Source organism: Tachyglossus aculeatus, chromosome 11 (assembly GCF_015852505.1).
Source record: "Tachyglossus aculeatus isolate mTacAcu1 chromosome 11, mTacAcu1.pri, whole genome shotgun sequence".
Taxonomy (NCBI): Eukaryota; Metazoa; Chordata; class Mammalia; order Monotremata; family Tachyglossidae; genus Tachyglossus; species Tachyglossus aculeatus.
In genome coordinates, this window is record NC_052076.1 from 25388231 (window position 1) to 25415797 (window position 27567).

General features: G+C 52.6%; 1 protein-coding gene across 2 annotated transcripts; it reads left to right on the forward strand.

Annotated features, from left to right (window-relative positions):
- The first annotated feature begins 2804 nt into the window (after positions 1-2804).
- Positions 2805-24238, forward strand: CCDC43 (coiled-coil domain containing 43). Of its 2 annotated transcripts, none has more exons than XM_038754043.1 (5): positions 2805-3013; positions 11914-12007; positions 14848-14983; positions 18355-18419; positions 23612-24238. In XM_038754043.1, the coding sequence occupies exons 1-5, from the start codon at positions 2819-2821 to the stop codon at positions 23797-23799; spliced, it is 678 nt and encodes a 225-aa protein (XP_038609971.1). In that variant the 5' UTR covers positions 2805-2818; the 3' UTR covers positions 23800-24238. The 2 variants fall into 2 exon arrangements, with proteins under 2 accessions (XP_038609971.1, XP_038609972.1); XM_038754044.1 differs by having other exon boundaries at positions 11917-12007.
- Positions 24239-27567: the final 3329 nt, after the last annotated feature.

A 27567-nucleotide genomic window follows, 5' to 3' on the forward strand; every position in this document is an offset into this window, starting at 1 on the left:
CTCCCCCCCGATGCCGCCCTTCCGCCTCGGACCATGCGCAAAGCGTCCCCGTGCCTCCCTTTCGCCCGGGCGCATGCGCAGAGGGCCCCCTCGACGTCCCTCCCTCCTCCCGATGGCCGCCCTCCCCCCGGGGCGCATGCACGGCGCTCCCTCGACGTCCCTCCCTCCCTTCGATGGCCGCCCTTCCGCCTCGGAGCATGTGCAGAGCGCTCCGTCGACGTCCCTCCCTCCCACATAGGCCCATACGCAGTGCACTCCCGCGACCTCCCGCCCTGTCCCCTATCATCATCATCAATTGTATTTATTGAGCGCTTACTATGTGCAGAGCACTGTACTAAGCGCTTGGGAAGTACAAATTGGCAACATCTAGAGACAGTCCCTACCCAACAGTGGGCTCACAGTCTAAAAGGGGGAGACAGAGAACAAAACCAAACATACCAACAAAATAAAATGAATAGGATAGATATGTACAAGTAAAATAAATAAATAAATAGAGTAATAAATATGTACAACCATATATACAGGTGCTTTGGGGAAGGGAAGGAGGTAAGATGGGGGGATGGAGAGGGGGAGAGGAAGGAAGGGGCTCAGTCTGGGGCTCCATCGACGTCCCTCCTTCCCACCTCGGCGCATGCGCAGTGCACTCCCGCGACCTCCCGCCCTGTCCCCGATGCCGCCCTTCCCCTCGGAGCATGCGCAGAGCGTCCCCGATGCCTCCCTTTCGCCCGGGCGCATGCGCAGAGCGCCCCCTCGACGTCCCGCCCTCCTCCCGATGGCCGCCCTCCCGCCGGGGCGCATGCGCGGAGCGCTCCCTCGACGTCCCTCCCTCCCCCTGATGCCGCCCCACCGCCCCACCGCCCGGGCGCATGCGTGGAGCGCTCCCTCGACGTCCCTCCCTCCCACCTCGGCGCATGCGCAATGCACTCCCGCGACCTCCCGCCCTGTCCCCGATGACGCCCTTCCCCTCAGAGCATGCGCAGAGCGCTCCCCGATGCTGCCCTTCCACCTCGGCGCATGCGCAGAGCGCTCCCGCGACGTCCCTCCCTCCCCCCGATGGCCGCCCTTCCCCTCGGAGCCTGCGCAGAGCGTCCCCGATGCCTCCCTTCCGCCCGGGCGCATGCGCAGAGCGCCCCCTCGCCGTCCCTCCCTCCCCCCGACGGCCGCCCTCCCGCCGGGACGCATGCGCGGCGCTCCCTCGACGTCCCTCCCCTCTTTGGCCGCCCTTCCGCCTCGGAGCATGCGCAGAGCGCTCCATCGACGTCCCTCCCTCCCACCTCGGCGCATGCGCAATGCACTCCCGCGACCTCCCGCCCTGTCCCCGACACCGCCCTTCCCCTCGGAGCCTGCGCAGAGCGCTCCCCGAAGCAGCCCTTCCACCTCGGCGCATGCGCAGAGCGCTCCCGCGACCTCCCTCCCTCCCTCCCCCCCGTTGGCCGCCCTTCCCCTCGGAGCATGCGCAGAGCGTCCCCGATGCCTCCCTTCCGCCCGGGCGCATGCGCAGAGCGCCCCCTCGCCGTCCCTCCCTCCCCCCGATGGCCGCGCTCCCTCGACGTCCCTCCCTCCCCTCGATGGCCGCCCTTCCGCCTCGGAGCATGCGCAGAGCGCTTTATGGGCGTCCCTCCCTCCCACCTCGGCGCATGCGCAGTGCACTCCCGCGACCTCCCGCCCTGTCCCCGATGCCGCCCTTCCCCTCGGAGCATGCGCAAAGCGTCCCCGATGCCTCCCTTTCGCCCGGGCGCATGCGCAGAGCGCCCCCTCGACGTCCCTCCCTCCCACCTCGGAGCCTGCGCAGAGCGCTCCCCGAAGCAGCCCTCCCACCTCGGCGCATGCGCAGAGCGGTCCCGCGACGTCCCTCCCTCCCCCCGATGGCCGCCCTTCCCCTCGGAGCCTGCGCAGAGCGTCCCCGATGCCTCCCTTCCGCCCGGGCGCATGCGCAGAGCGCCCCCTCGCCGTCCCTCCCTCCCCCCGACGGCCGCCCTCCCGCCGGGGCGCATGCGCGGCGCTCCCTCGACGTCCCTCCCCTCTTTGGCCGCCCTTCCGCCTCGGAGCATGCGCCGAGCGCTCCATCGACGTCCCTCCCTCCCACCTCGGCGCATGCGCATTGCACTCCCGCGACCTCCCGCCCTGTCCCCGATGACGCCCTTCCCCTCAGAGCATGCGCAGAGCGCTCCCCGATGCAGCCCTCCCACCTCGGCGCATGCGCAGAGCGCTCCCGCGACGTCCCTCCCTCCCCCCGATGGCCGCCCTTCCCCTCGGAGCCTGCGCAGAGCGTCCCCGATGCCTCCCTTCCGCCCGGGCGCATGCGCAGAGCGCCCCCTCGCCGTCCCTCCCTCCCCCCGACGGCCGCCCTCCCGCCGGGGCGCATGCGCGGCGCTCCCTCGACGTCCCTCCCCTCTTTGGCCGCCCTTCCGCCTCGGAGCATGCGCAGAGCGCTCCATCGACGTCCCTCCCTCCCACCTCGGCGCATGCGCAGTGCACTCCCGCGACCTCCCGCCCTGTCCCCGACACCGCCCTTCCCCTCAGAGCCTGCGCAGAGCGCTCCCCGAAGCAGCCCTTCCACCTCGGCGCATGCGCAGAGCGCTCCCGCGACCTCCCTCCCTCCCCCCCGATGGCCGCCCTTCCCCTCGGAGCATGCGCAGAGCGTCCCCGATGCCTCCCTTCCGCCCGGGCGCATGCGCAGAGCTCCCCCTCGCCGTCCCTCCCTCCCCCCGACGGCCGCCCTCCCGCCGGGGCGCATGCGCGGCGCGCCCCCTCGCCGTCCGTGCGTCCTCCGCGCCTGCGCGGTGCGTCCCCGGCGGGCCGCGGGCCTGCGGGCGGCATGGCGGCGGCGGCGGCGGTGCCGTCGAGGGTCCCCGCGGCGCCGTCGGGGTTCGGCGTGTGGCTGTGCGGGCGGCTGGAGGCGCTGGGGGCGGACGGGCCCGTGTACGCCTCCTACATCCGGGCCGTGCTGCAGGACGACGACGGCGACGACGACAAGCTGGACGCCCTGCGCGACATCCTGGCCGCCTTCCTGGTGAGGCCCACCCGCCTTCAATCCATCATCATCATCATCATCAATAATCGTATTTATTGAGCGCTTACTATGTGCAGAGCACTGTACTAAGCGCTTGGGAAGTTGGCAACATCTAGAGACAGTCCCTACCCCACAGTGGGCTCACAGTCTAAAAGGGGGAGGCAGAGAACAAACCAAACAGACTAACAAAATAAAATAAATAGAATAGATAGGTACAGATAAAATAAATATCAATCAATCGTATTTATTGGGCGCTTACTGTGTGCAGAGCACTGGACTAAGCGCTTGGGAAGTCCAAGTTGGCAACATGTAGAGACAGTCCCTACCCCACAGTGGGCTCACAGTCTAAAAGGGGGAGACAGAAAACAAAACCAAACATACTAACAAAATAAAATAAATAGAATAGATATGTACAAATAAAATAAGTATCAATCAATCGTATTTATTGGGCGCTTACCGTGTGCAGAGCACTGGACTGAGCGCTCGGGAAGTCCAAGTTGGCAACATCTAGAGACGGGCCCTACCCAACAGCGGGCTCACGGAGGTGTGGGCAGGGATTGTCTCTGTTTGTTGCTGAATTGAACTTTCCAAGCGCTTAGTCCAGTGCTCTGCACACAGGAAGCGCTCAATAAATACGACTGAATGAATGAGTGAACATGGAGAGACGGTCCCGCCTTCCTGGTGAGGCACACCCGCCTTTAATCAATCAGTCAGTCGTATTTATTGAGCGCTTACCGTGTGCAGAGCACTGGACTAAGCGCTTGGGAGGTCCAAGTTGGCAACATAGAGAGATGGTCCCGCCTTCCTGGTGAGGCACACCCGCCTTTCATCAATCAATCAATCGTATTTATTGAGCGCTTACTGTGTGCAGAGCACTGGACTAAGCGTTTGGGAAGGCCAAGTTGGCAACATATAGAGACGGTCCCTACTCAACAGTGGGCTCACAGTCTAGAAGGGGGGAGACATCATCAATCGTTTTTATTGAGCGCTTACGGTGTGCAGAGCTCTGTACTAAGCGCTTGGGAAGTACAAATTGGCAACATATAGAGACAGTCCCTACCCAACAGTGGGCTCACAGTCTAAAAGAGACAGAGAACAAAACCAAACATATTAACAAAATAAAATAAATAGAATAAATATGTACCAGTAAAATAAATAAATAGAGTAATAAATATTCATTCATTCATTCAATTGTATTTATTGAGCGCTTACCGTGTGCAGAGCACTGGACTAAGCGCTTGGGAAGCACAAGTTGGCAACGTCTAGAGACGGTCCCTAACCCAACAGTGGGCTCACAGTCTAGAAGGGGGAGACAGAGAACAAAACAAAACATACTAACAAAATAAAATAAATAGGATATGTACAAGTAAAACAAATAGAGTAATAAATATTCATTTATTCAATTGTATTTATTGAGCGCTTACTGTGTTCAGAGCACTGGACTAAGCGCTTGGGAAGGCCAAGTTGGCAACATAGAGACGGTCCCTACCCACCAGCAGGCTCACAGTCTAGAAGGGGGAGACAGACAACAAAGCAAAACATATTAACAAAATGAAATAAATAGATTAAATGTGTACAAGTAAAATAGAGTAATAAATATTCATTCATTCAATTGTATTTGTTGAGCGCTTACTGTGTGCAGAGCACTGGACTAAGCGCTTGGGAAGTACAAATTGGCAACATCTAGAGACGGTCCCCACCCACCAGCGGGCTCACAGGCTAGAAGGGGGAGACAGACAACAAAACAAAACATATTAACAAAGTAAAATAAATAGAATAAATATGTACAAGTAAAATAAATAAATAGAGTAATAAATATTCATTCATTCAATTGTATTTATTGAGCGCTAACTGTGTGCAGAGCACTGGACTAAGCGCTTGGGAAGTCCAAGATGGCAACATATAGAGACGGTCCCCACCCACCAGCGGGCTCACAGTCTAGAAGGGGGAGACAGACAACAAAACAAAACATATTAACAAAATGAAATAAATAGATTAAATGTGTACAAGTAAAATAAATAGAGTAATAAATATTCATTCATTCATTCAATTGTATTTGTTGAGCGCTTACTGTGTGCAGAGCACTGGACTAAGCGCTTGGGAAGTCCAAGTTGGCCACATATAGAGACGGTCCCTACCCAACAGTGGGCTCACAGTCTAAAAGGGGGAGACGGAGAACAAAACAAAACATACTAACAAAATAAAATAAATAGAATAGATATCAATCAATCAATCAATCGTATTTATTGAGCGCTTACCGTGTGCAGAGCACTGGACTAAGCGCTTGGGAAGTACAAGTTGGCAACGTCTAGAGATGGTCCCTAGCCAACAGCGGGCTCACAGTCTAGAAGGGGGAGACAGACAACAAACCCAAACATACTAACAAAATAAAATAAGTAGAATAGATAATCAATCAATCAATCGTATTTATTGAGCGCTTACTGTGTGCAGAGCACTGGACTAAGTGCTTGGGAAGTCCAAGTTGGCAACGTCTAGAGACGGTCCCTACCCAGTAGTGGGCTCACAGTCTAGAAGGGGGAGACAGACAACAGAACCAAACATACTAACAAAATAAATAGAATAGATAGGTACAAGTAAAATAAATAGAGTAGTAAATATGTACAAACATATATACAGGTGCTGTGGGGAAGGGAAGGAGGTAAGATGGGGGGGTGGAGAGGGGGGTGAGGGGGAGAGGAAGGAAGAAGCGCTCACTATGTGCACACCGCTGTTAGAACCGCGGGCTGTTCAGCTTTTTTTTTTTTACAGCGATCATAATCATAACGATGTTGCCAACTTGGATTTCCCAAGCGCTTAGTACAGTGCTGTGCACACAGCAAGCGCTCAATAAAGACGATTGGATGAATGAATGAACAATGGGGGCATTTATTAAGCGCTTACTATGTGCACAGCGCTGTTATAACCACGGGCTGTTTAACTTCTTTACGGCGATCATAATCATAATGATGTTGCCAACTTGTACTTCCCAAGCGCTTAGTACAGTGCTCTGCACACAGCAAGCGCTCAATAAGTACTATTGGATGAATGAGTGAACAATGGGGGCATTTATTAAGCACTTACTATGTGCACAGCGCTGTTCTAAGCGCTGCATATTTAACATGTTCTAAGCGCTGCATGTTTGGTTTCGTTCTCTGTCTCCCCCTTCTAGACTGTGAGCCCACTGTTGGGTAGGGACCGTCTCTAGATGTTGCCAACTTGTGCTTCCCAAGCGCTTAGTACAGTGCTCTGCACACAGTAAGCGCTCAATAAATATGATTGATTGAGCACTTACTGTGTGCAGAACACTGTGCATCTAGCTTTACTTCTGTTTATTCTGATGACTTGACACCTGTCCACATGTTTTGTTTTGTTGTCTATCTTTCTTCGATGGCATTTATTAAGTGCCTACTATGTGCAAAGCACTGTTCTAAGCGCTGGGGAGGTTACAAGGTGATCAGGTTGCCCCACGGGGGGCTCACAGTCTTAATCCCCATTTTGCAGATGAGGGAACTGAGGCCCAGAGAAGTGAAGTGACTTGCCCAAAGTCACGCAGTTGACAATTGGTAGAGCCGGGATTTGAACCCATGACCTCTGACTCCAAAGCCCGGGCTCTTTTCCACTGAGCCACGCTACTATCTCCCCCCTCTAGACTGTGAGCCCTTCATTCATTCAGTCGTATTTATTGAGCACTTACTGTGTGCAGAGCACTGTACTAAGCGCTTGGGAAATACAAGTTGGCAACATATAGCCCGTTGTTAGGTAGGGACCGTCTCTATCTGTTGCTGACTTGGACTTTCCAAGCGCTTAGTACAGTGCTCTGCACACAGTAAGCGCTCAATAAATACGATTGAATGAATGAAGTCCAAGTTGGTAACAGATAGAGACGGTCCCTGCCCAACAATGGGCTCACAATCTAGAAGGGGGAGGCATTCATTCATCCAGTCATATTTATTGAGCGCTTACTGTGTGCAGAGCACTGGACTAAGCGCTTGGAAAGTCCAATTTGGCAATGGAGATAGTCCCTACTCAAGAACGGGCTCACAGGCTAGAAGGGGGAGACATTCATTCAATCGTATTTATTGAGCGCTTACTATGTGCAGAGCACTGGACTAAGCGCTTGGGAAGTCCAAGTCGGCAACATCTAGAGACGGTCCCTACCCAACAACGGGCTCACAGGCTAGAAGGGGGAGGCATTCATTCATCCAGTCGTGTTTACTGAGCGCTTACTGTGTGCGCAGCACTGGACTAAGCGCTTGGAAAGTCCAAGTCGGCAACAGAGACGGTCCCTACCCAACAATGGGCTCACAGTCTAGGAGGGGGAGACAGACGACAAAACAAAACATGTGGACAGGTGTCAAGTCATCAGAACAAAAAGAATTAAAGCTAGATTCATTCATTTATTCAGTCGTATTTATTGAGCGCTTACTGTGTGCAGAGCACTGGACTAAGCGCTTGGGAAGTCCAAGTCGGCAACATCTAGAGACGGTCCCTACCCAACAACGGGCTCACAGTCTAGGAGGGGGAGACAGACAACAAAACAAAACATGTGGACAGGTGTCAAGTCGTCAGAAGGAAAAGAATTAAAGCTAGATTCATTCATTTATTCAGTCGTATTTATTGAGTGCTTACTGTGTGCAGAGCACTGGACTAAGCGCTTGGAAAGTACAAGTTGGCAACATACAGAGATGGTCCCTATCCAACAACGGGCTCACAGTCTAGGAGGGGGAGACAGAGAACAAAACAAAACATGTGGACAGGTGTCAAGTCAGAGCAAACAGAATTAAAGATAGATTCATTCGTTCAATCGTATTTATTGAGCGCTTACTGTGTGCAGAGCACTGGACTAAGTGCTTGGGAAGTACAGGTTGGCAACATACAGAGATGGTCCCTATCCAACAACGGGCTTACAGTCTAGGAGGGGGAGACAGACGACAAAACAAAACATGTGGACAGGTGTCTAGTCGTCAGAACAAATAGAATTAAAGCTAAATGCATTTTTAAACTGTGAGCCCACTTTTGGGTAGGGACTGTCTCTATATGTTGCCAGCTTGGACTTCCCAAGCGCTTAGTACAGTGCTCTGCACACAGTAAGTGCTCAATAAATATGATTGATTGATTGATCATTGACCAAATAGAAGAGTAAATATGTACAAATAAAATAGAGTAATAAATCTGTACAAACATATGTACGGGTGCTGTGGGGAGGGGAAGGAGGTGGGGTGTGGGGGGAGGAGGAGAGGAAAACGGGGGTTCAGTGTGGGAAGGCCTCCCGGAGGAGGTGAGCTCTCAGTAGGCTTTGAAGGGAGGAAGAGAGCTAGTTTGGCGGATGTGGGGAGGGAGGGAATTCCGGGCCAGGGGAAGGATGTGGGCCGGGGGTCTACGGCGGGACGGGCGAGAACGAGGCCCAGTGAGGAGGTGAGCGGCAGAGGAGCAGAGGGTGCAGGCTGCGATGGACGAGGAGAGAAGGGAGGTGAGGTAGGAGGGGGCGAGGTGATGGATGGACAGCCTGGAAGTCCAGAGTGAGGAGTTTTTGCCTGATGCGTAGGTTGACTGGCAGCCGCTGGAGATTTTTGAGGAGGGAAGTAACATGCCCAGAGCGTTTCTGCACAAAGACAATCCGGGCACCGGCGTGAAGTATGGATTGAAGTGGGGAGAGAAAGGAGAATGGGAGATCAGAGTGGAGGCTGATGCAGTAATCCAGTCGGGAGAGGATGAGAGATTGAACGAGCAGGGTAGCGGTTTGGATGGAGAGGAAAGGGGGGATCTCGGCGATGTTGCGGAGGTGAGACCGGCGGGTTTTGGTGACGGCTTGGATGTGAGGGGTGAACGAGAGAGCGGAGTCGAGGATGACACCAAGATTGCGGGCTTGTGAGACGGGAAGGATGGTAGTGCCGTCAACAGTGATGGGAAAGTCAAGGAGAGGGCAGGGTTTGGGAGGGAAGACAAGGAGTTCAGTCTTGGACATACTGTTTTAGATGGCGGGCAGGCATCCAGATGGAGATGTCTTGAAGGCAGGAGGAGATGGGAGCCTGGAGAGAGGGGGAGAGAGCAGGGGCAGAGATGGAGATCTGGGTGTCATCAGCGTAGAGATGATAGTTGAAGCCGTGGGAGCGAATGAGGTCACCAAGGGACTGCGTGTAGATCGAGAACAGAAGGGGACCAAGCACTGATCCTTGAGGACCCCCCACAGTAAGGGGATGGGAGGGGGAGGAGGAGCCTGCAAAAGAGACTGAGAATGAACGACCGGAGAGATAAGAGGAGAACCAGGAGAGGACGGAGTCTGTGGAGCCAAGGTCGGATAGCGTGTTGAGGAGAAGGGGGTGGGCCACAGTGTCGAAGGCAGCCGAGGGGTCGAGGAGGACTAGGACAGAGTAGGAGCCGTTGGATTTGGCAAGCAGGAGGTCATTGGTGACCTTGGAGAGGGCAGTTTCCGTGGAATGTAGGGGACGGAAGCCAGATTGGAGGGGGTCGAGGAGAGAGTTGGCCTTGAGGAATTCGAGGCAGCACGTGTAGACGACTCGTTCAAGGAGTTTGGAAAGGAATGGTAGGTGGGAGATGGGGCAATAACTAGAAGGTGAGGTGGGGTCAAGAGAGGGTTTTTTTAGGATGGGAGAGACATGGGCATGTTTGAAGGCAGAGGGGAAGGAACCAGTGGAGAGTGAGCAGTTGAAGATGGAAGTTAAGGAGGGGAGGAGGGATGGAGCGAGAGATTTCATAAGATGAAAGGGAATGGGGTCAGAAGCACAGGTGGCCGGAGCAGCACTTGAGAGGAGATCTCATCTGAAGACACTGCCGGGAAGGATGGGAGAGTAGCAGAGAGGGTTGAGAGCAGTGGGGGAAGTGACTTTGGGGAGCTCAGACCTGATGGATTTAATTTTATTAATGAAGTAGGAGGCCAGATCGTTGGGGGTGAGGGAAGGGGCAGGAACAGGGGGCCTGAGAAGGGAGTTGAATGTACAGAAGAGCTGATGGGGATGATGGGCATGGCTGTCAATAAGGGAGGGGAAATAGTTTTGTCTGGCAGGGGAGAGGGCTGAGTTAAGGCAGGAAAGGATAAACTTGAAGTGAACGAGGTTGGCGTGGTGTTTATCATCAACCGTATTTATTGAGCGCTTACTGTGTGCAGAGCACTGTACTAAGCGCTTAGACTTTCTCAGTGTTTAGACTTTCGCCAGCAGCTCGAGCATAAGAGCAAAGGAGGCGGACAGTGGCAAGCAGGGATGATGACTGTGAGCCCCATGGGGGAACAAGGACTGGGTCCAGCCTGATGAATTTGGATCTACCCCAGCGCTTAGAACGGTGCTTCATCATCATCAATCGTATTTATTGAGCGCTTACTATGTGCAGAGCACTGTACGAAGCGCTTGGGAAGTACAAATTGGCAACATATAGAGACAGTCCCTACCCAACAGTGGGCTCACAGTCTAAAAGGGGCTTAGCAAGTACCATAGTTACTATGGTGGAGAAGCAGCGTGGCTCAGTGGAAGGAGCCCGGGCTTTGGAGTCAGAGGTCATGGGTTCAAATCCCGGCTCCACCCATTGTCAGCTGTGTGACTTTGGGCAAGTCACTTCTCTGTGCCTCAGTTACCTCATCTGTAAATAATAATAATAATATCATTTATTAAGCGCTTACTATGTGCAAAGCACTGTTCTAAGCGCTGGGGGGCTACAAGGTAATCAGGTTGTCCCATGGGGGGGCTCACAGGCTTCATCCCCATTTTACAGATGAGGGAACTGAGGCCCGGAGAAGTGAAGTGACTTGCCCAGAGTCACACAGCTGACAAGTGGCGGAGCCGGGATTTGAACCCATGACCTCTGACTCCAAAGCCCGGGCTCTTTCCACTGAGCCACGCTGCTTCTCGGGATGAAGACTGTGAGCCCCCAGTGGGACACCCTGGTTACCTTGTAACCTCCCCAGCGCTTAGAACAGTGCGTTGCACACAGTAAGTGAAGCAGCGTGGCTCAGTGGAACGAGCCCGGGCTTTGGAGTCCGAGGTCATGGGTTCAAATCCCGGCTCCGCTACTTAGCTGTGTGACCTTGGGCAAGTCACTTCACTTCTCTGTGCCCCAGTTACCTCATCTGGAAAATGGGGATTAAGAGTGTGAGCCCCACATGGGACAACCGCATCACCTTGTATCCTCCCCAGCGCTTAGAACAGTGCTTTGCACATAGTAAGTGCTTAACAAATGCCATTGTTATTATTATTATAAATAACAATAATAATGATAAATGCCATCATTATTATTATTACTATTACTTTTGTTTAGAGAAGCAGCGTGGCTCAGTGGAAGGAGCCCAGGCTTTGGAGTCAGAGGTCATGGGTTCAAATCCCGGCTCCGCCAACTGTCAGCTGTGTGACTTTGGGCCAGTCACTTAACTTCTCTGGGCCTCAGTTACCTCATCTATAAAATGGGGATGAAGCCTGTGAGCCCCCCATGGGACAACCTGATCACCTTGTAACCTCCCGAACGCTTAGAACAGTGCAATGCACATAGTAAGCGCTTAATAAATGCCATCAATATTATTATTATTATTGTTTGGTGCTGGGCCCAGGGGCTCCAGAGACCCCTGGCTTGTGTCCTTTCAGGGCCCCCTCCCCTGCCACCAGAGTCAGCAGTCCCCTCATTCAATCGAATTTATTGAGCGCTTACTATACGCAGAGCACTGGACTAAGCGCTCGGGAAGTCCAAGTTGGCAACATATAGAGACGGCCCCTACCCAACAACGGGCTCCCCGTCTTAAAGGGGGAGACGGATGGCAAAACACGTGGACAGGTGTCAAGTCGTCAGAATAAATAGAAATAGAGCTAGAGGCACATCGTTAACAAAATCGTTCCCCAGCCCTTCCCCGTGGACCTTTGCTTGCTCAGGGGGACTCACTGGGCGCCACCTCCTCCAAGCAGGAAGAAGAGCCGCTGCTTGCCGTGTGCCAGGAGATCATCGCCCGCTGGGCAGAGGCCCAGGCCGCCGCCGCCCCCGCCGAGAGAAAGGAAGGTACCCGAAATCTCTCCTCGCCACCCACTTTCGACCCCTCCATCCCTCCTACATCACCTCGCTACTCTCCAGCCCGCACACTGGGCTCCTCGGGTGCCAGCCTTCTCCCCGGGCCTCCATCGCCCGCGTCCTCCCTCTGCCCTGGAATCAATCAGTCAATCAATCAATCGTATTTATTGAGCGCTTACTGTGTGCAGAGCACTGGACTAAGCGCTTGGGAAGTCCAAGTTGGCAACAGAAAGGGACGGTCCCTACCCAACAGTGGGCTCACAGTCTAGAAGGGGAATGCTCTCCCTCCTCCTCCTCCTCCTCCTCCTCCTCCTCCTCATCAATCGTATTTATTGAGCGCTTACTGTGTGCAGAGCACTGGACTAAGCGCTTGGGAAGTACAAATTGGCAACATATAGAGACAGTCCCTTCCCAACAGTGGGCTCACAGTCTAAAAGGGGGAGACAGAGAACAAAGCCAAACGTACTGACAAAATAAAATAAATAGAATAGATATGTACAAGTAAAATAAATAAATAAATAGAGTAATAAATATGTACAAGCATATATACATATATACAGGTGCTGTGGGGAGGGGAAGGAGGTAAGATGGGGGGGATGGAGTGGGGGACGAGGGGAGAGGAAGGAAGGGGCTCAGTCTGGGAAGGCCTCCTGGAGGAGGTGAGCTCTCAGCAGGGCCTTGAAGGGAGGAAGAGAGCTAGCTTGGCGGATGGGCACAGGGAGGGCATTCCAGGCCCGGGGGAGGACGTGGACCGGGGGTCGATGGCAGGACAGGCGAGAACGAGGCCTAACGGTGAGGAGATTAGCGGCAGAGGAGCGGAGGGTGCGGGCTGCGATGGACAAGGAGAGAAGGAAGGTGAGGGAGGAGGGGGCGAGGGGATGGACGGACAGCCTGGAAGCCCAGGGTGAGGAGTTTCTGCCTGATGCGCAGATTGATTGGGAGCCACTGGAGATTTTTGAGGAGGGGAATGATATGCCCAGAGCGTTTCTGGACAAAGATAATCCGGGCAGCAGCATGAAGTATGGATTGAAGTGGGGAGAGACACGAGGATGGGAGATCAGAGAGAAGGCTGGTGCAGTAGTCCAGACGGGATAGGATGAGAGCTTGAATGAGCAGGGTAGCGGTTGGGATGGAGAGGAAAGGGCGGATCTCGGCAATGTTGCGGAGCTGAGACCGGCAGGTTTTGGTGACAGCTTGGATGTGAGGGGTGAATGAGAGAGCGGAGTCGAGGATGACACCAAGGTTGCGGGCTTGTGAGACGGGAAGGATGGTAGTGCCGTCAACAGAGATGGGAAAGTCAGGAAGAGGACAAGGTTTGGGAGGGAAGACAAGGAGCTCAGTCTTCTGAACAAGGAGTTCAGAGATTTGGGAGAACAGGGATTCTCCCCCTTTTAGACTGTGAGCCCACTGTTGGGTAGGGACTGTCTCTGTATGTTGCCAACTTGGACTTCCCAAGGGCTTAGTACAGTGCTCTGCGCACAGTAAGCGCTCAATAAATATGATTGATTGATTGATTGAAGTGACCTGCCCAAGGTCCCACAGCAGAGATGTGGGAGAATGGGGATTATCCCCCTTTTAGACTGTGAGCCCACTGTTGGGTAGGGACCGTCTCTATATGTTGCCGACTTGTACTTCCCAAGCGCTTAGTCCAGTGCTCTGCACACAGTAAGCGCTCAATAAATATGATTGATTGATTGATTGACTGATTAGAAGCCGGGTCCTCAGATGCCCAGGCTCTTTCCAGGCCACTTCTCCAGCCGTTCTCAGCCATCTCACCTCCTTCCCTTCCCCACAGCACCTTTATCTATGTCTATATGTTAGTACATATTTATTACTCTATTTATTTATTTTACTTGTACCTATCTGTTCTATTTCTTTTATTTGGTTAGTATGTTTGGTTTGGTTCTCTGTCTCCCCCTTTTAGACTGTGAGCCCACTGTGGGGTAGGGACCGTCTCTAGATGTTGCCAACTTGGACTTCCCAAGCGCTTAGTCCAGTGCTCTGCACACAGTGAGCGCTCAATAAATACGATTGATGATGATGGTGATATATGTTAGAACATATTTATTACTCTTTATTTATTTTACTTGTACCTATCTATTCTATTTCTTTTATTTTGTTAGTATGTTTGGTTTTGTTCTCTGTCTCCCCCTTTTAGACTGTGAGCCCACTGTTGGGTAGGGACCGTCTCTAGATGTTGCCAACTTGGACTTCCCAAGCGCTCAGCACAGTGCTCTGCACACAGTAAGCGCTCAGTAAATACGATTGATGATGATGATGATATTTATTACTCTATTTATTTTACTTGTACCTATCTATTCTATTTATTTTATTAGTATGCTTGGTTTGGTTCTCTGTCTCCCCCTTCTAGACTGTGAGCCCACTGTGGGGTAGGGACCGTCTCTAGATGTTGCCAATTTGTACTTCCCAAGCGCTTAGTCCAGTGCTCTGCACACAGTGAGCGCTCAATAAATGCGATTGATGATGACTACTCTATTTATTTTACTTGTAGATATCTATTCTATTTCTTTTATTTTGTTAGTATGTTTGGTTTGGTTCTCTGTCTCCCCCTTCTAGCCTGTGAGCCCACTGTGGGGTAGGGACCGTCTCTAGATGTTGCCAACTTGGACTTCCCAAGCGCTCAGCACAGTGCTCTGCACACAGTAAGCGCTCAATAAATATGATTGATGATGATGATGCCACGGAGCCCTCGCGCCCTTCCCGTGCCCACCAGCCCAGCGGGTTAGGGCCACCCTGGGGTGCGGGGGGCCGACGGGGCCTCGGGTCCCAACCCCGCCGTGTCTCTCTCTCCCTCTCTCTCCCCGCCCCAGACGAGGTGCTGGCCATCGCCAGCCTCATGGAGAAGCAGGCGCAGATCGTGGTGAAGCCGCGGGCCGTGAGCGAAGAGGAGAAGCAGCGGAAGGCCGCCCTGTTGGCTCAGTACGCCAACGTGACCGACGACGAGGAATATCCTGGGGGGGCCCCGGGGACCCCGGGACCGACGGAGGGACGGAGGAAAGGCGGCCCCTTTGGGTCTTCCCACCCACGCTGGGTGTTCCGGGGCAGCCCCGTCCCTCTCTGAGCGCCACCCCCCAATGAAGGGCAGTCGGTTGCGCCTTCTTTTTATACCATTCGTTAATAATAGTAATCATAGTGGCGTCTATTAAGCGCTAGTAATAGTAGTGGCATCTGTTGGCGACATCTACAGTCCCTACCCAACAGCGGGCTCACAGTCTAAAAGGGGGGAGACAGAGAACGAAACCAAACGTACTAACAAAATAAAATAAATAAATAGAATAGATATGTAAACCAAACGTACTAACAAAATAAAATAAATAAATAGAATAGATATGTAAACCAAACATACTAACAAAATAAAATAAATAGAACAATCAGTCGTATTTATTGAGCACTTACTGTGTGCAGAGCACTTCTAAGCACTGGGAGGAAGACATATCTATTCTATTTATTTTATTTTGTGAGTATGTTTGGTTTACATATCTATTCTATTTATTTTATTTTGTTAGTATGTTTGGTTTTGTTGCCTGTCTCCCCCTTTTAGACTGTGAGCCCACTGTTGGGTAGGTACCGTCTCTAGATGTTGCCAACTTGGACTTCCGAAGCGCTTAGTATAGTGCTCTGCACACAGTAAACGCTCAGTAAATATGATTGATGATGATACAAGGTGATCAGGTTGGCCCACGGGGGGCTCACAGTCTTCATCCCCGTTGGACAGGTGGGGTAACCGAGGCCCAGAGAAGTGAAGTGACTCGCCCGGAGTCACGCAGCTGACACGTGGCCAATTGTCAGCTGCGTGGCTTTGGGCAAGTCACTTCTCTGGGCCTCAGTGACCTCGTCTGGAAAATGGGGATGAAGACCGTGGGCCCCCCGTGGGACAACCTGATCACCTTGTAACCTCCCCAGCGCTTAGAACAGTGCTTTGCACATAGTAAGCGCTTAATAAATGCCATTATTATTACGTGGCAGAGCCAGGATTTGAACCCATGATCTCTGACTCCAAAGCCCGGGCTCTTTCCACTGAGCCACGCTGCTCTGTGCCAAGCGCACTGTACTAAGCACTGAGGGACCAGGTTGGACACAATCCCCTTCCCACGTGGGGTTCGCAGTCTTTATTCCCATTTTACAGATGAGGGAACGGAGGCCCAGTGAAGCAACTTGCCCAAGGTCACACAGAAGACACGTGGCGGAGCCGGGAGCCCGCTGTTGTGTAGGGACCGTCTCTAGATGTTGCCAACTTGGACTTCCCAAGCGCTTAGTACAGTGCTCTGCACACAGTAAGCGCTCAATAAATACGATTGATGGATTAGAACCCACGCCTTCCGACTCCCAGCCCACGCTCTTTCCACTAGGCCAGCGTGGCTCAGTGGAAAGAGCCCGGGGTTGGGAGTCAGAGGTCATGGGTTCAAATCCCGGCTCCGCCACTAGTCAACTGTATGACTTTGGGCAAGTCACTTCACTTCTCTGCACCTCAGTTCCCTCATCTGGAAAATGGGGATTAAGCCCTTGAGCCCCCCGTGGGACAACCTGATCACCTTGTAACCTCCCAGGCGCTTAGAACAGCGCTTTGCACATAGTAAGCGCTTAATAAATGCCATTATTATTGTCGTTATTAGGCCACACTGCTTCTCACTCATTCAGGTGTATTTGTCATTCATTCATTCAGTCGTATTTATTGAGCGCTTACTGTGTGCAGAGCACTGTACTAAGCGCCTGGGAAGTACAAGTTGGCAACATATAGAGGCGGTCCCTACCCAACAGCAGGCTCACAGTCTAGAAGACTGTATTTATCGAGCGCTTACTGTGTGCAGAGCACTGTACTAAGCGCTTGGGAAATGCAAGTTGGCAACATATTCATTCATTCTTATTGAGCGCTTACTGTGTGCAGAGCACTGTACCAAGCGCTTGGGAAGTACAGGTTGGCAGCATATCCATTCATGCATTCAATCGTCTTTATTGAGTGCTTACTGTGTGCAGAGCACTGTACTAAGCGCTTGGGAAGTGCAAGTTGGCAACATATTCATTCTTATTGAGCGCTTACTGTGTGCAGAGCACTGTACCAAGCACTTGAGAGGTACAAGTTGGCAGCATATTCATTCATGCATTCAGTCGTCTTTATTGAGCGCTTACTGTGTGCAGAGCACTGTACTAAGCGCTTGGGAAGTGCAAGTTGGCAACATATTCATTCATTCTTATTGAGCGCTTACTGTGTGCAGAGCACTGTACCAAGCGCTTGGGAAGTACAAGTTGGCAACATATTCATTCATTCTTATTGAGCGCTTACAGTGTGCAGAGCACTGTACCAAGCGCTTGGGAAGTACAGGTTGGCAGCATATCCATTCATGCATTCAATCGTCTTTATTGAGCGCTTACTGTGTGCAGAGCACTGTACTAAGCGCTTGGGAAATGCAAGTTGGCAACGTATTCATTCTTATTGAGTGCTTACTGTGTGCAGAGCACTGTACCAAGCGCTTGGGAAGTACAAGTTGGCAGCATATTCATTCATGCATTCAGTCGTCTTTATTGAGCGCTTACTGTGTGCAGAGCACTGTACTAAGCGCTTGGGAAATGCAAGTTGGCAACGTATTCATTCTTATTGAGTGCTTACTGTGTGCAGAGCACTGTACCAAGCGCTTGGGAAGTACAAGTTGGCAGCATATCCATTCATGCATTCAATCATCTTTATTGAGCGCTTACTGTGTGCAGAGCACTGTACTAAGCGCTTGGGAAATGCAAGTTGGCAACATATTCATTCTTATTGAGCGCTTACTGTGTGCAGAGCACTGTACTAAGCGCTTGGGAAGTGCAAGTTGGCAACATATTCATTCATTCTTATTGAGCGCTTACTGTGTGCAGAGCACTGTACCAAGCGCTTGGGAAGTACAAGTTGGCAGCATATTCATTCATTCATGCATTCAGTCGTCTTTATTGAGCGCTTACTGTGTGCAGAGCACTGTACTAAGCGCTTGGGAAGTGCAAGTTGGCAACATATTCTTATTGAGCGCTTACTGTGTGCAGAGCACTGTACCAAGCGCTTGGGAAGTACAGGTTGGCAGCATATTCATTCATCATCATCAATCGTCTTTATTGAGCGCTTACTGTGTGCAGAGCACTGTACTAAGCGCTTGGGAAGTCCAAGTCGGCAACATCTAGAGACAGTCCCTACCCGACAGCGGGCTCACAGTGTATCTGTGGTTGGGGTGGGGGCGGAGGGGGTTTTCCCCTCATGGCATCGTCGTGGGTGCCCGGCGGGGAGGAGGAGCCGCAGTTTTCCTCGTTTTCCATTGCGGATGAACTTTTCCCTAACTCCCGGCCGACACGGAGGCGGCGGTGGACGTGAAGGACGGCGCAGCGGGCGGCGCCGTGACCCTCAGCTCCGACAAATGTATCCTTCTCCTTCCCGGGCCCCTCACCCGCCAACGTGGCCGTCCCCCCCCCCCACCGTCGGAGACCCCGAAGAGGGGCGGCCCCCTCTCTTAATTAACTGTCCTTTCGCCTTTGATGGTATTTGCTAAGCGCCTCCTGCGCGCCGGGCACCGGACTGAGCGCCGGGGGAGAGGCAGCGTGGCTCAGTGGAAAGAGCCCCGTTCTGGGTTCAAATCCCAACTGTCAGCTGGGTGACTTCGGGCAAGTCACTTCTCTGGGCCTCAGTTCCCTCATCTGGAAAAGAATAATAATAATTGGCATTTGTTAAGCGCTTACTATGTGCAAAGCACCGTTCTAAGCGCCGGGGAGGATATAGGGTGATCAGGTTGCCCCACGTGGGGCTCCCAGTCTTCATCCCCATTTTCCAGATGAGGTCACTGAGGCCCAGAGAAGTGACTTGCCCAGGATCACACAGCCGACATGTGGCGGGGTCGGGATTCGAACCCATGACCTCTGACTCCAAAGCCCGGGCTCTTGTGAGTCCTCCCCGGGGGACAACCTGATCACCTTGTATCCTCCCCAGCGCTTAGAACAGTGCTTTGCACATAGTAAGCGCTTAATAAATGCCATTATTATTATTATTATAGAAGGCCATCAGGTTGGACCCCCAGACCGTGTGGGGGTCACGGTCTCCATCCTCGTTTTCCAGATGAGGAAACCGAGGCCCAGGGAGTGAAGTGACTTGCCCAAGGTCACCCAGCGAACGGGTGGCGGAGCCGGGATTAGAATCTGACTCCAAGGCTGGGGCTCGGTCCACCAAATAGTAATTATTATTATAGTAATAATAATTGTGGTATTCGTTAAGCGCTTACTATGTGCCAGGCATTGTACTAAGCTCTGGGGTGGATACAATAAAATCGGGTTGGACACATTCATTCATTAATTCATTCAGTCATATTTATTGAGCGCTTACTGTGTGCAGAGCACTGTACTAAGCGCTTGGGAAGTCCAAGTTGGCAACGTATAGAGACGGTCCCTACCCGACGGCGGGCTCACGGTCTAGAAGACACAGTCCCTGTCCCACACGGGGCTCACAGTCTTAATCCCCATTTTACAGATAGGATCACTGAGGCCCAGAGAAGTGAAGTGACCTGTCCCAGGTCACACAGCAGAGAAGTGAACTACCAATTTGTACTTCCCAAGTGCTTAGTACAGTGCTGTGCACATAGTAAGCGCTCAATAAATACGATTGATGATGATGATGATGAAGTGGCAGAGCCGGGATTCGAACCCAGGTCCTCCTGACTCCGAGGCTCGTGCTCTATCCACTAGACAACACTGCTTCTCTTGAACATCACCCCTGCATTGGCCAAGGGGCGATGCGGGTGATCAGCGTGGCTCAGTGGAAGGAGCCCGGGCTTGGGAGTCCGAGGTCATGGGTTCTAATCTCACCTCCGCCAGTTGTCAGCTGTGTGACCGTGGGCAAGTTGCTTAGCTTCTCTGGGCCTCAGTTACCTCATCGGTAAAATGGGGATTAAGACTGTGAGCCCCACGTGGGACAACTTGATCACCTTGTAACCTCCCCAGCGCTTAGAACAGTGCTTTGCACATAGTAAGCGCTTAATAAATGCCATCATTATTATTATTATTAACAAATGCCATTATTATTATTATATAGAACAACAGTCAGTCATTCGTGTGTATTGAGTGCTTACTGTATGCAGACTGCTGTCCCAAGCACATGGGAGAGAGTATGGCATGGCTTAGTGGAAAGAGCCCGGGCTTGGGATTCAGAGGTCATGGGTTCTAATTCCGGCTCCGCCACTTGTCAGCTGGGTGACTTTGGGCGAGTCACTTCACTTCTCTGGGCCTCAGTGACCTCATCTTTAAAATGGGGGGTGAAGACTGTGAGCCCCTTGTGGGACAACCTGATTACTTGAGAAGCAGCGTGGCTTAGTGGAAAGAGCCCGGGCTTGGGAGTCGGAGGTCGTGGGTTCTAATCCCGACTCCGCCACTTGTCAGCTGGGTGACATGGGGGAGTCACTTCACTTCTCTGGGCCTCAGTGACCTCATCTGTAAAATGGGGGTGAAGACTGTGAGCCCCCCATGGGGCAACCAGATTTTTCTAGAAGCAGCATGGCTTAGTGGAAAGAGCCCGGGTTTGGGAGTCGGAGGTCGTGGGTTCTAATCCTGGCTCCGCCACTTGTCAGCTGGGTGACTTGGGCGAGTCACTTCACTTCTCTGGGCCTCAGTGACCTCACCTGTAAAATGGGGGTGAAGACTGTGAGCCCCCCATGGGGCAACCAGATTTTTTGAGAAGCAGCGTGGCTTAGTGGAAAGAGCCCGGGCTTGGGAGTTGGAGGTTGTGGGTTCTAATCCCAACTCCGCCACTTGTCAGCTGGGTGACTTTGGGCAAGTCACTTCACTTCTCTGGGCCTCAGTTCCCTCATCTGTAAATGAGGTTGAAGACTGTGAGCCCCTTGTGGGACAACCTGAGTTTTTGAGAAGCAGCGTGGTTTAGAGGAAAGAGCCCGGGCTTGGGAGTCGGAGGTCGTGGGTTCTAATCCCGGCTCCGCCACTTGTCAGCTGGGTGGCTTTGGGCGAGTCACTTCACTTCTCTGGGCCTCAGTGACCTCATCTTTAAAATGGGGGGTGAAGACTGTGAGCCCCTTGTGGGACAACCTGATTTTTCGAGAAGCAGCGTGGCTTAGTGGAAAGAGCCCGGGCTTGGGAGTCGGGGGTCGTGGGTTCTAATCCCGGCTCCGCCACTTGTCAGGTGGGTGACTTTGGGTGAGTCACTTCACTTCTCTGGGCCTCAGTGACCTCACCTGTAAAATGGGGTTGAAGACTGTGAGCCCCTTGTGGGACAACCTGATTTTTCGAGAAGCAGCGGGGCTTAGTGGAAAGAGCCCGGGTTTGGGAGTCGGAGGTCGTGGGTTCTAATCCCGGCTCCGCCACTTGTCAGCTGTGTGACTTGGGCGAGTCACTTCACTTCTCTTGGCCTCAGTGACCTCATCTGTAAAATGGGGTTGAAGACTGTGAGCCCCTTGTGGGACAACCTGATTATTTGAGAAGCAGCGTGCCTTAGTGGAAAGAGCCCGGGCTTGGGATTCAGAGGTCGTGGGTTCTAATCCTGGCTCCGCCACTTGTCAGCTGGGTGACTTGGGGGGAGTCACTTCACTTCTCTGGGCCTCAGTGACCTCATCTGTAAAATGGGGGTGAAGACTGTGAGCCCCCCATGGGGCAACCAGATTTTTTGAGAAGCAGCGTGGCTTAGTGGAAAGAGCCCGGGCTTGGGAGTCGGAGGGCGTGGGTTCTAATTCCGGCTCCGCCACTTGTCAGCTGGGTGACTTTGGGCGAGTCACTTCACTTCTCTGGGCCTCAGTGACCTCATCTTTAAAATGGGGGGTGAAGACTGTGAGCCCCTTGTGGGACAACCTGATTACTTGAGAAGCAGCGGGGCTCAGTGGAAAGAGCCCGGGCTTGGGATTCGGAGGTCGTGGGTTCTAATCCCGGCTCCGCCACTTGTCAGCTGGGTGACTTGGGGCGAGTCACTTCACTTCTCTGGGCCTCAGTGACCTCACCTGTAAAATGGGGTTGAAGACTGTGAGCCCCTTGTGGGACAACCTGATTATTTGAGAAGCAGCGTGGCTTAGTTTAAAGAGCCCGGGCTTGGGAGTCGGAGGTCGTGGGTTCTAATCCCGGCTCCGCCACTTGTCAGCTGGGTGACTTGGGGGGAGTCACTTCAATCAATCAATCAATCGTATTTATTGAGCGCTTACTGTGTGCAGAGCACCGTACTAAGCGCTTGGGAAGTCCAAGTTCTTCACTTCTCTGGGCCTCAGTGCCCTCATCTGGCAAATGGGGGTGAAGACCGTGAGCCCCACGCGGGACAACCTGATGACCTTTTAGACTGTGAGCCCCCTCTTTTAGACTGTGTGAGCCCACTCTTTTAGACCGTGAGCCCACTGTTGGGTAGGGACCGCCTCTCTATGTTGCCAATCTGTACTTCCCAAGCGCTCCGTCCAGTGCTCTGCACATAGTAAGCGCTCAATAAATACGATGGATGATGATGACCTTTTAGACTGTGAGCCCCCTCTTTTAGACTGTGTGAGCCCCCTCTTTTAGACCGTGAGCCCACTGTTGGGTAGGGACCGCCTCTCTATGTTGCCAATCTGTACATCCCAAGCGCTCCGTCCAGTGCTCTGCACATAGTAAGCGCTCAATAAATACGATTGATGATGGTGACCTTTTAGACTGTGAGCCCCCTCTTTTAGACCGTGAGCCCACTGTTGGGTAGGGACCGTCTCTCTATGTTGCCAATCTGTACTTCCCAAGCGCTCCGTCCAGTGCTCTGCACATAGTAAGCGCTCAATAAATACGATTGATAATGATGACCTTTTAGACTGTGAGCCCCCTCTTTTAGACTGTGAGCCCACTCTTTTAGACCGTGAGCCCACTGTTGGGTAGGGACCGTCTCTCTATGTTGCCAGTCTGTACTTCCCAAGCGCTCCGTCCAGTGCTCTGCACATAGTAAGCGCTCAATAAATACGATTGATAATGATGACCTTTTAGACTGTGAGCCCCCTCTTTTAGACTGTGAGCCCACTCTTTTAGACCGTGAGCCCACTGTTGGGTAGGGACCGTCTCTCTATGTTGCCAGTCTGTACTTCCCAAGCGCTCCGTCCAGTGCTCTGCACATAGTAAGCGCTCAATAAATACGATTGATGATGGTGACCTTTTAGACTGTGAGCCCCCTCTTTTAGACCGTGAGCCCACTGTTGGGTAGGGACCGCCTCTCTATGTTGCCAATCTGTACTTCCCAAGCGCTCCGTCCAGTGCTCTGCCCATAGTAAGCGCTCCATAAATACGATGGATGATGATGACCTTTTAGACTGTGAGCCCCCTCTTTTAGACCGTGAGCCCACTGTTGGGTAGGGACCGCCTCTCTATGTTGCCAATCTGTCTTTCCCAAGCGCTCCGTCCAGTGCTCTGCCCATAGTAAGCGCTCCATAAATACAATTGATGATGATGATGACCTTGGATCTCCCCCGGCGCTTAGAACGGTGCTCCGCACGTAGTAAGCGCTTGACGTTGTTATTGTCAGTCCATCGTAGGCCCTGGGAGGAGGGGAGGTGGCACCCCGGGCCCCAGCCAAAACCCCCCCCCCGGCCGCCCGCGTCCCCCTTTTTCCCCCTTAACGGCGGCCAGCCCTGTTCCGCAACACGAACGCGGAGTCCGTGCTGGCGGCCCGCAAGCTGGAGCGGGACGGCCTGCGGGACGAGGCCCAGCGCAAGAAGGAGCAGGACAGGCTGCAGCGGGAGAAGGACCGGCTGGCCAAGCAGGAGCGCAAGGACAAGGAGAAGAAGCGCACACAGAAGGGCGAGCGCAAGCGGTAACGGCGGCGGGCCGGGTGGGCTCCCCCGGACCCCCGCGTCGGGTTGAGCGACTGCCCCTCCGCCTCTCCCCCCGGCCCGCGGAGGAGGTCCCGCGCCCGTCGGGGGCTCCGGGCGGCGGGCATCCAAGAAGCTCCGGGGGGAAGAAGCCGGCTCTGGGGCCCCCGAAATGGGGGGCCGGGCCGGCTGGGCCCCCCGCGCCCCTTGGGGGTCCGCGGCCCGTCCCCTCCGCCTCCCTCCTCGTTTCCCCTCATCCCCCGCCGGGCCCCCCGGGATCTGGTTTGGGGGGTCACCCCCTCGCGACGGGTAGGGGGGAGACTCCGGACGAGGAGAGGAAACTCACCTCCTTCGCCCCTCATCCGCGGTGCTGCCGAAAGAAACGTTCATATTTTCCCGTGGGGTTTTTTTTTTGGTTCCAAATAAACACCTAATATTTAACAGATCGCTTCTGTCGTCTTCCGATTTTCACGATCATCGTCAATCGTATTTATTGAGCGCTGACTATGTGCAGAGCACCGTACTAAGCGCTTGGGAAGTACAAATTGGCAACATATACAGTCCCTACCCTACAGTGGGCTCAACAGTCTAAAAGATAGACATAATGACAATAATGTTGGTATTTGTTGAGCGCTTAATGATGACTCTGGTACTTGTTGAGCGCTTACTACGGGCCGAGCCCCCGTGCTGAGCGCCGGGGTGGCTGCGACTGAAGTTGGGCGGAATCCCCGTCCCACACGGGGCTCACGCTCTTCATCCCCATTTTACAGGTGAGGTCACTGAGGCCCGGAGAAGCCAAGTGACCTGCCCAGAGTCGCACAGCGGGTGACGTGGCGGAGCGGGGATTAAAACCCAGGTCCTTCGTTATTCATTCAGTCGTATTTATTGAGCGCTTACTGTGTGCGGAGCACTGGACTAAGAGCTTGGGAAGTCCAAGTTGGCAACGTATAGAGACGGTCCCTACCCAACAGTGGGCTCCTAGCCACTAATCAATCAATCAATCAATCAATCGTATTTATTGAGCGCTTACTGAGTGCAGAGCACTGCACTAAGCACTTAGGAAGTACAAGTTGGCAACAGATAGAGACAGTCCCTACCCAACAGTGGGCTCACAGTCTAAAAGGGGGAGATGGAGAACAAAACCAAACATACTAACCAAATAAAATAGAATAGATATGTACAAGTAAAATAAATAAATAGAGTAATAAATATGTACAAACATATATACATTTATACAGGTGCTGTGGGGAAGGAAAGGAGCTAAGATGGGAGGGATGGAGGGGGGAGAGGAAGGAAGGGGCTCAGTCTGGGAAGGCCTCGCTGCAATTTCCCCAGTAATAATAATAATAATGATGATGGTATTTGTTGAGCGCTTACTATGTGCCAAGAACCGTTCTAAGCACTGGGGGAGACACATGGTAATGAGGTTGCCCCGCGTGGGGCTCACAGTCTTAATCCCCATTTTACAGATGAGATTAACGGAGGCACAGAGAAGTTGTGACTTGCCCAAAGTCATCATCATCATCATCAATCGTATTTATTGAGCGCTTATTGTGTGCAGAGCACTGTACTAAGCGCTTGGGAAGTACAAATTGGCAACATATAGAGACAGTCCCTACCCAACAGTGGGCTCACAGTCTAAAAGTCACACAGTCGACAAGCGGCGGAGCCGGGATTTGAACCCACGACCTCTGACTCCCAAGCCCGGACTCTTTCCACTAAGCCACGCTGCTTCTCCTTAGCACGGCGCTTGGCGTATAGTAAGCGCTTCACAGATACCACAGTCTTTATCGTTAATTTTCCTTCTCCGCGGGGCCTCGGGGGAATCTCGGAGTTGGGGATTTTGACGGGACGCTCTGGGCTGGTGATTTGACGCGTTGGCAGCGGGGACTGTCGGTCTGGGGCAGAGAATTCCCCCTCTGGGCCTCAGTTTCCTCGCTTGGATGTGGCAGGACTGTGTGGGGTGAGCTGGAGGCACAATAGTATATGGAGAAGCAGCGTGGCTCAGTGGAAAGAGTCCAGGCTTTGGAGTCAGAGGTCATGGGTTCGAATGCCAACCTCCTTCAGGAGGCCTTCCCAGTCTGAGCCCCTTCCTTCCTCTCCCCCTCGTCCCCCTCTCCATCCCCCGCATCTTACCTCCTTCCCTTCCCCACAGCACCTGTATAGATGTATATATGTTTGTACAGATTTATTACTCCATTTATTTATTTATTTTACTTGTGCATATCTATTCTATTTATTTTATTTTGTTAGTATGTTTGGTTTTGTTCTCTGTCTTCCCCTTTTAGACTGTGAGCCCACTGTTGGGTAGGGACTGTCTCTATATGTTGCCAATTTGTACTTCCCAAGCGCTTAGTACAGTGCTCTGCACATAGTAAGCACTCAATAAATACGATTGATGATGATGATGATGATGATGTCTGCTGTGTGACCTTGGGCAAGTCACTTAACTTCTCTGTGCCTCAGTTCCCTCATCTGTAAAATGGGGATTTAGACTGTGAGCCCCACGTGGGACAACTTGATCACCTTGTAACCTCCCCAGCGCTTAGAACAGTGCTTTGCACATAGTAAGCACTTAACAAATGCCATCATTATTATTATTATGTATACTGTATATACCTGTATATACACCTGTATATATGTATGTATTTATTACTCTATTTTATTTGTACATATTCTATTTATTTTCTTTTGTTAATATGTTTTGTTTTGTTGTCTGTCTCCCCCTTCTAGACTGTGAGCCCACTGTTGGGTAGGGACCGTCTCTATGTGTTACCAACTTGTACTTCCCAAGCGCTTAGTACAGTGCTCTGCACTCAGTAAGCGCTCAATGAATACAATTGAATGAATGAATGAATGAACAGTAACTGAGGGGGTCAGGAGCAAAGTCCCTAATAATGATAATAGTGGCTAATAATAATAATGGCTAATAATATTTGTTAAGTGTTAGGCACTTAACGTGCTAGGCATCGTTCTAAGCGCTGTGGTAGATACAAGCTAATCAGGTTGGACACAGTCCCTGTCCCACATAATAATAATAATGATGGCATTTATTAAGCGCTTACTATGTGCGAAGCACTGTTCTAAGTGCTGGGGAGGTTACCAGGTGATCAGGTTGTCCCACGGGGCGCGCTCACAGTCTTAATCCTTATTTTCCAGATGAGGGAACTGAGGCCCAGAGAAGTGAAGTGACTTGCCCAAAGTCACACAGCGGACAAGTGGCGGAGCTGTGATTTGAACCCATGACCCCTGACTCCAGAGCCCAGGCTCTTTCCGCCGAGCCACGCTGCTTCTCTACGGGGTCACAGTCTTAATCTCCATTTTACAGATGAGGAAACTGAGGCCCCGAGAAGCGAAGTGACCTGCCCTAGCTTACCCAGCAGCCAAGTGGCGGAGCCGGGGTTAGAACCCACGTCCTTCGGACTCCGAGGCCCGTGCCCAAACCACTAGGCCACGCTCCTTAATGGGGTGAAGATGCTACCTTAATAATAATAATAATAATAATAATGGCATTTATTAAGCGCGTACTATGTGCAAAGCACTGTTCTAAGCACTGGGCGGGGATACAAGGTGATCAGGTTGGCTCACGGGGGGGGGCTCACAATCTTAATCCTTATTTTCCAGATGAGGTTACTGAGGCCCAGAGAAGTGAAGTGACTTGCCCAAAGTCACACAGCTGACAAGTGGCGGAGCCGGGATTTGAACCCATGACCCCTGACTCCAAAGCCCGGGCTCTTTCCGCCGAGCCACGCTGCTTCTCTGTGGGGTCACAGT

Bases quoted from the DNA above. Each gene is read 5' to 3' on its own strand.
- CCDC43 (XM_038754043.1), top strand. From the start codon at position 2,819: ATGGCGGCGGCGGCGGCGGTGCCGTCGAGGGTCCCCGCGGCGCCGTCG. The intron at 12,008-14,847 runs GTACCCGAAATC...TCCCCGCCCCAG, and splicing joins CCCCGCCGAGAGAAAGGAAG to ACGAGGTGCTGGCCATCGCC. The intron at 18,420-23,611 runs GTATCCTTCTCC...AACGGCGGCCAG, and splicing joins GACCCTCAGCTCCGACAAAT to CCCTGTTCCGCAACACGAAC.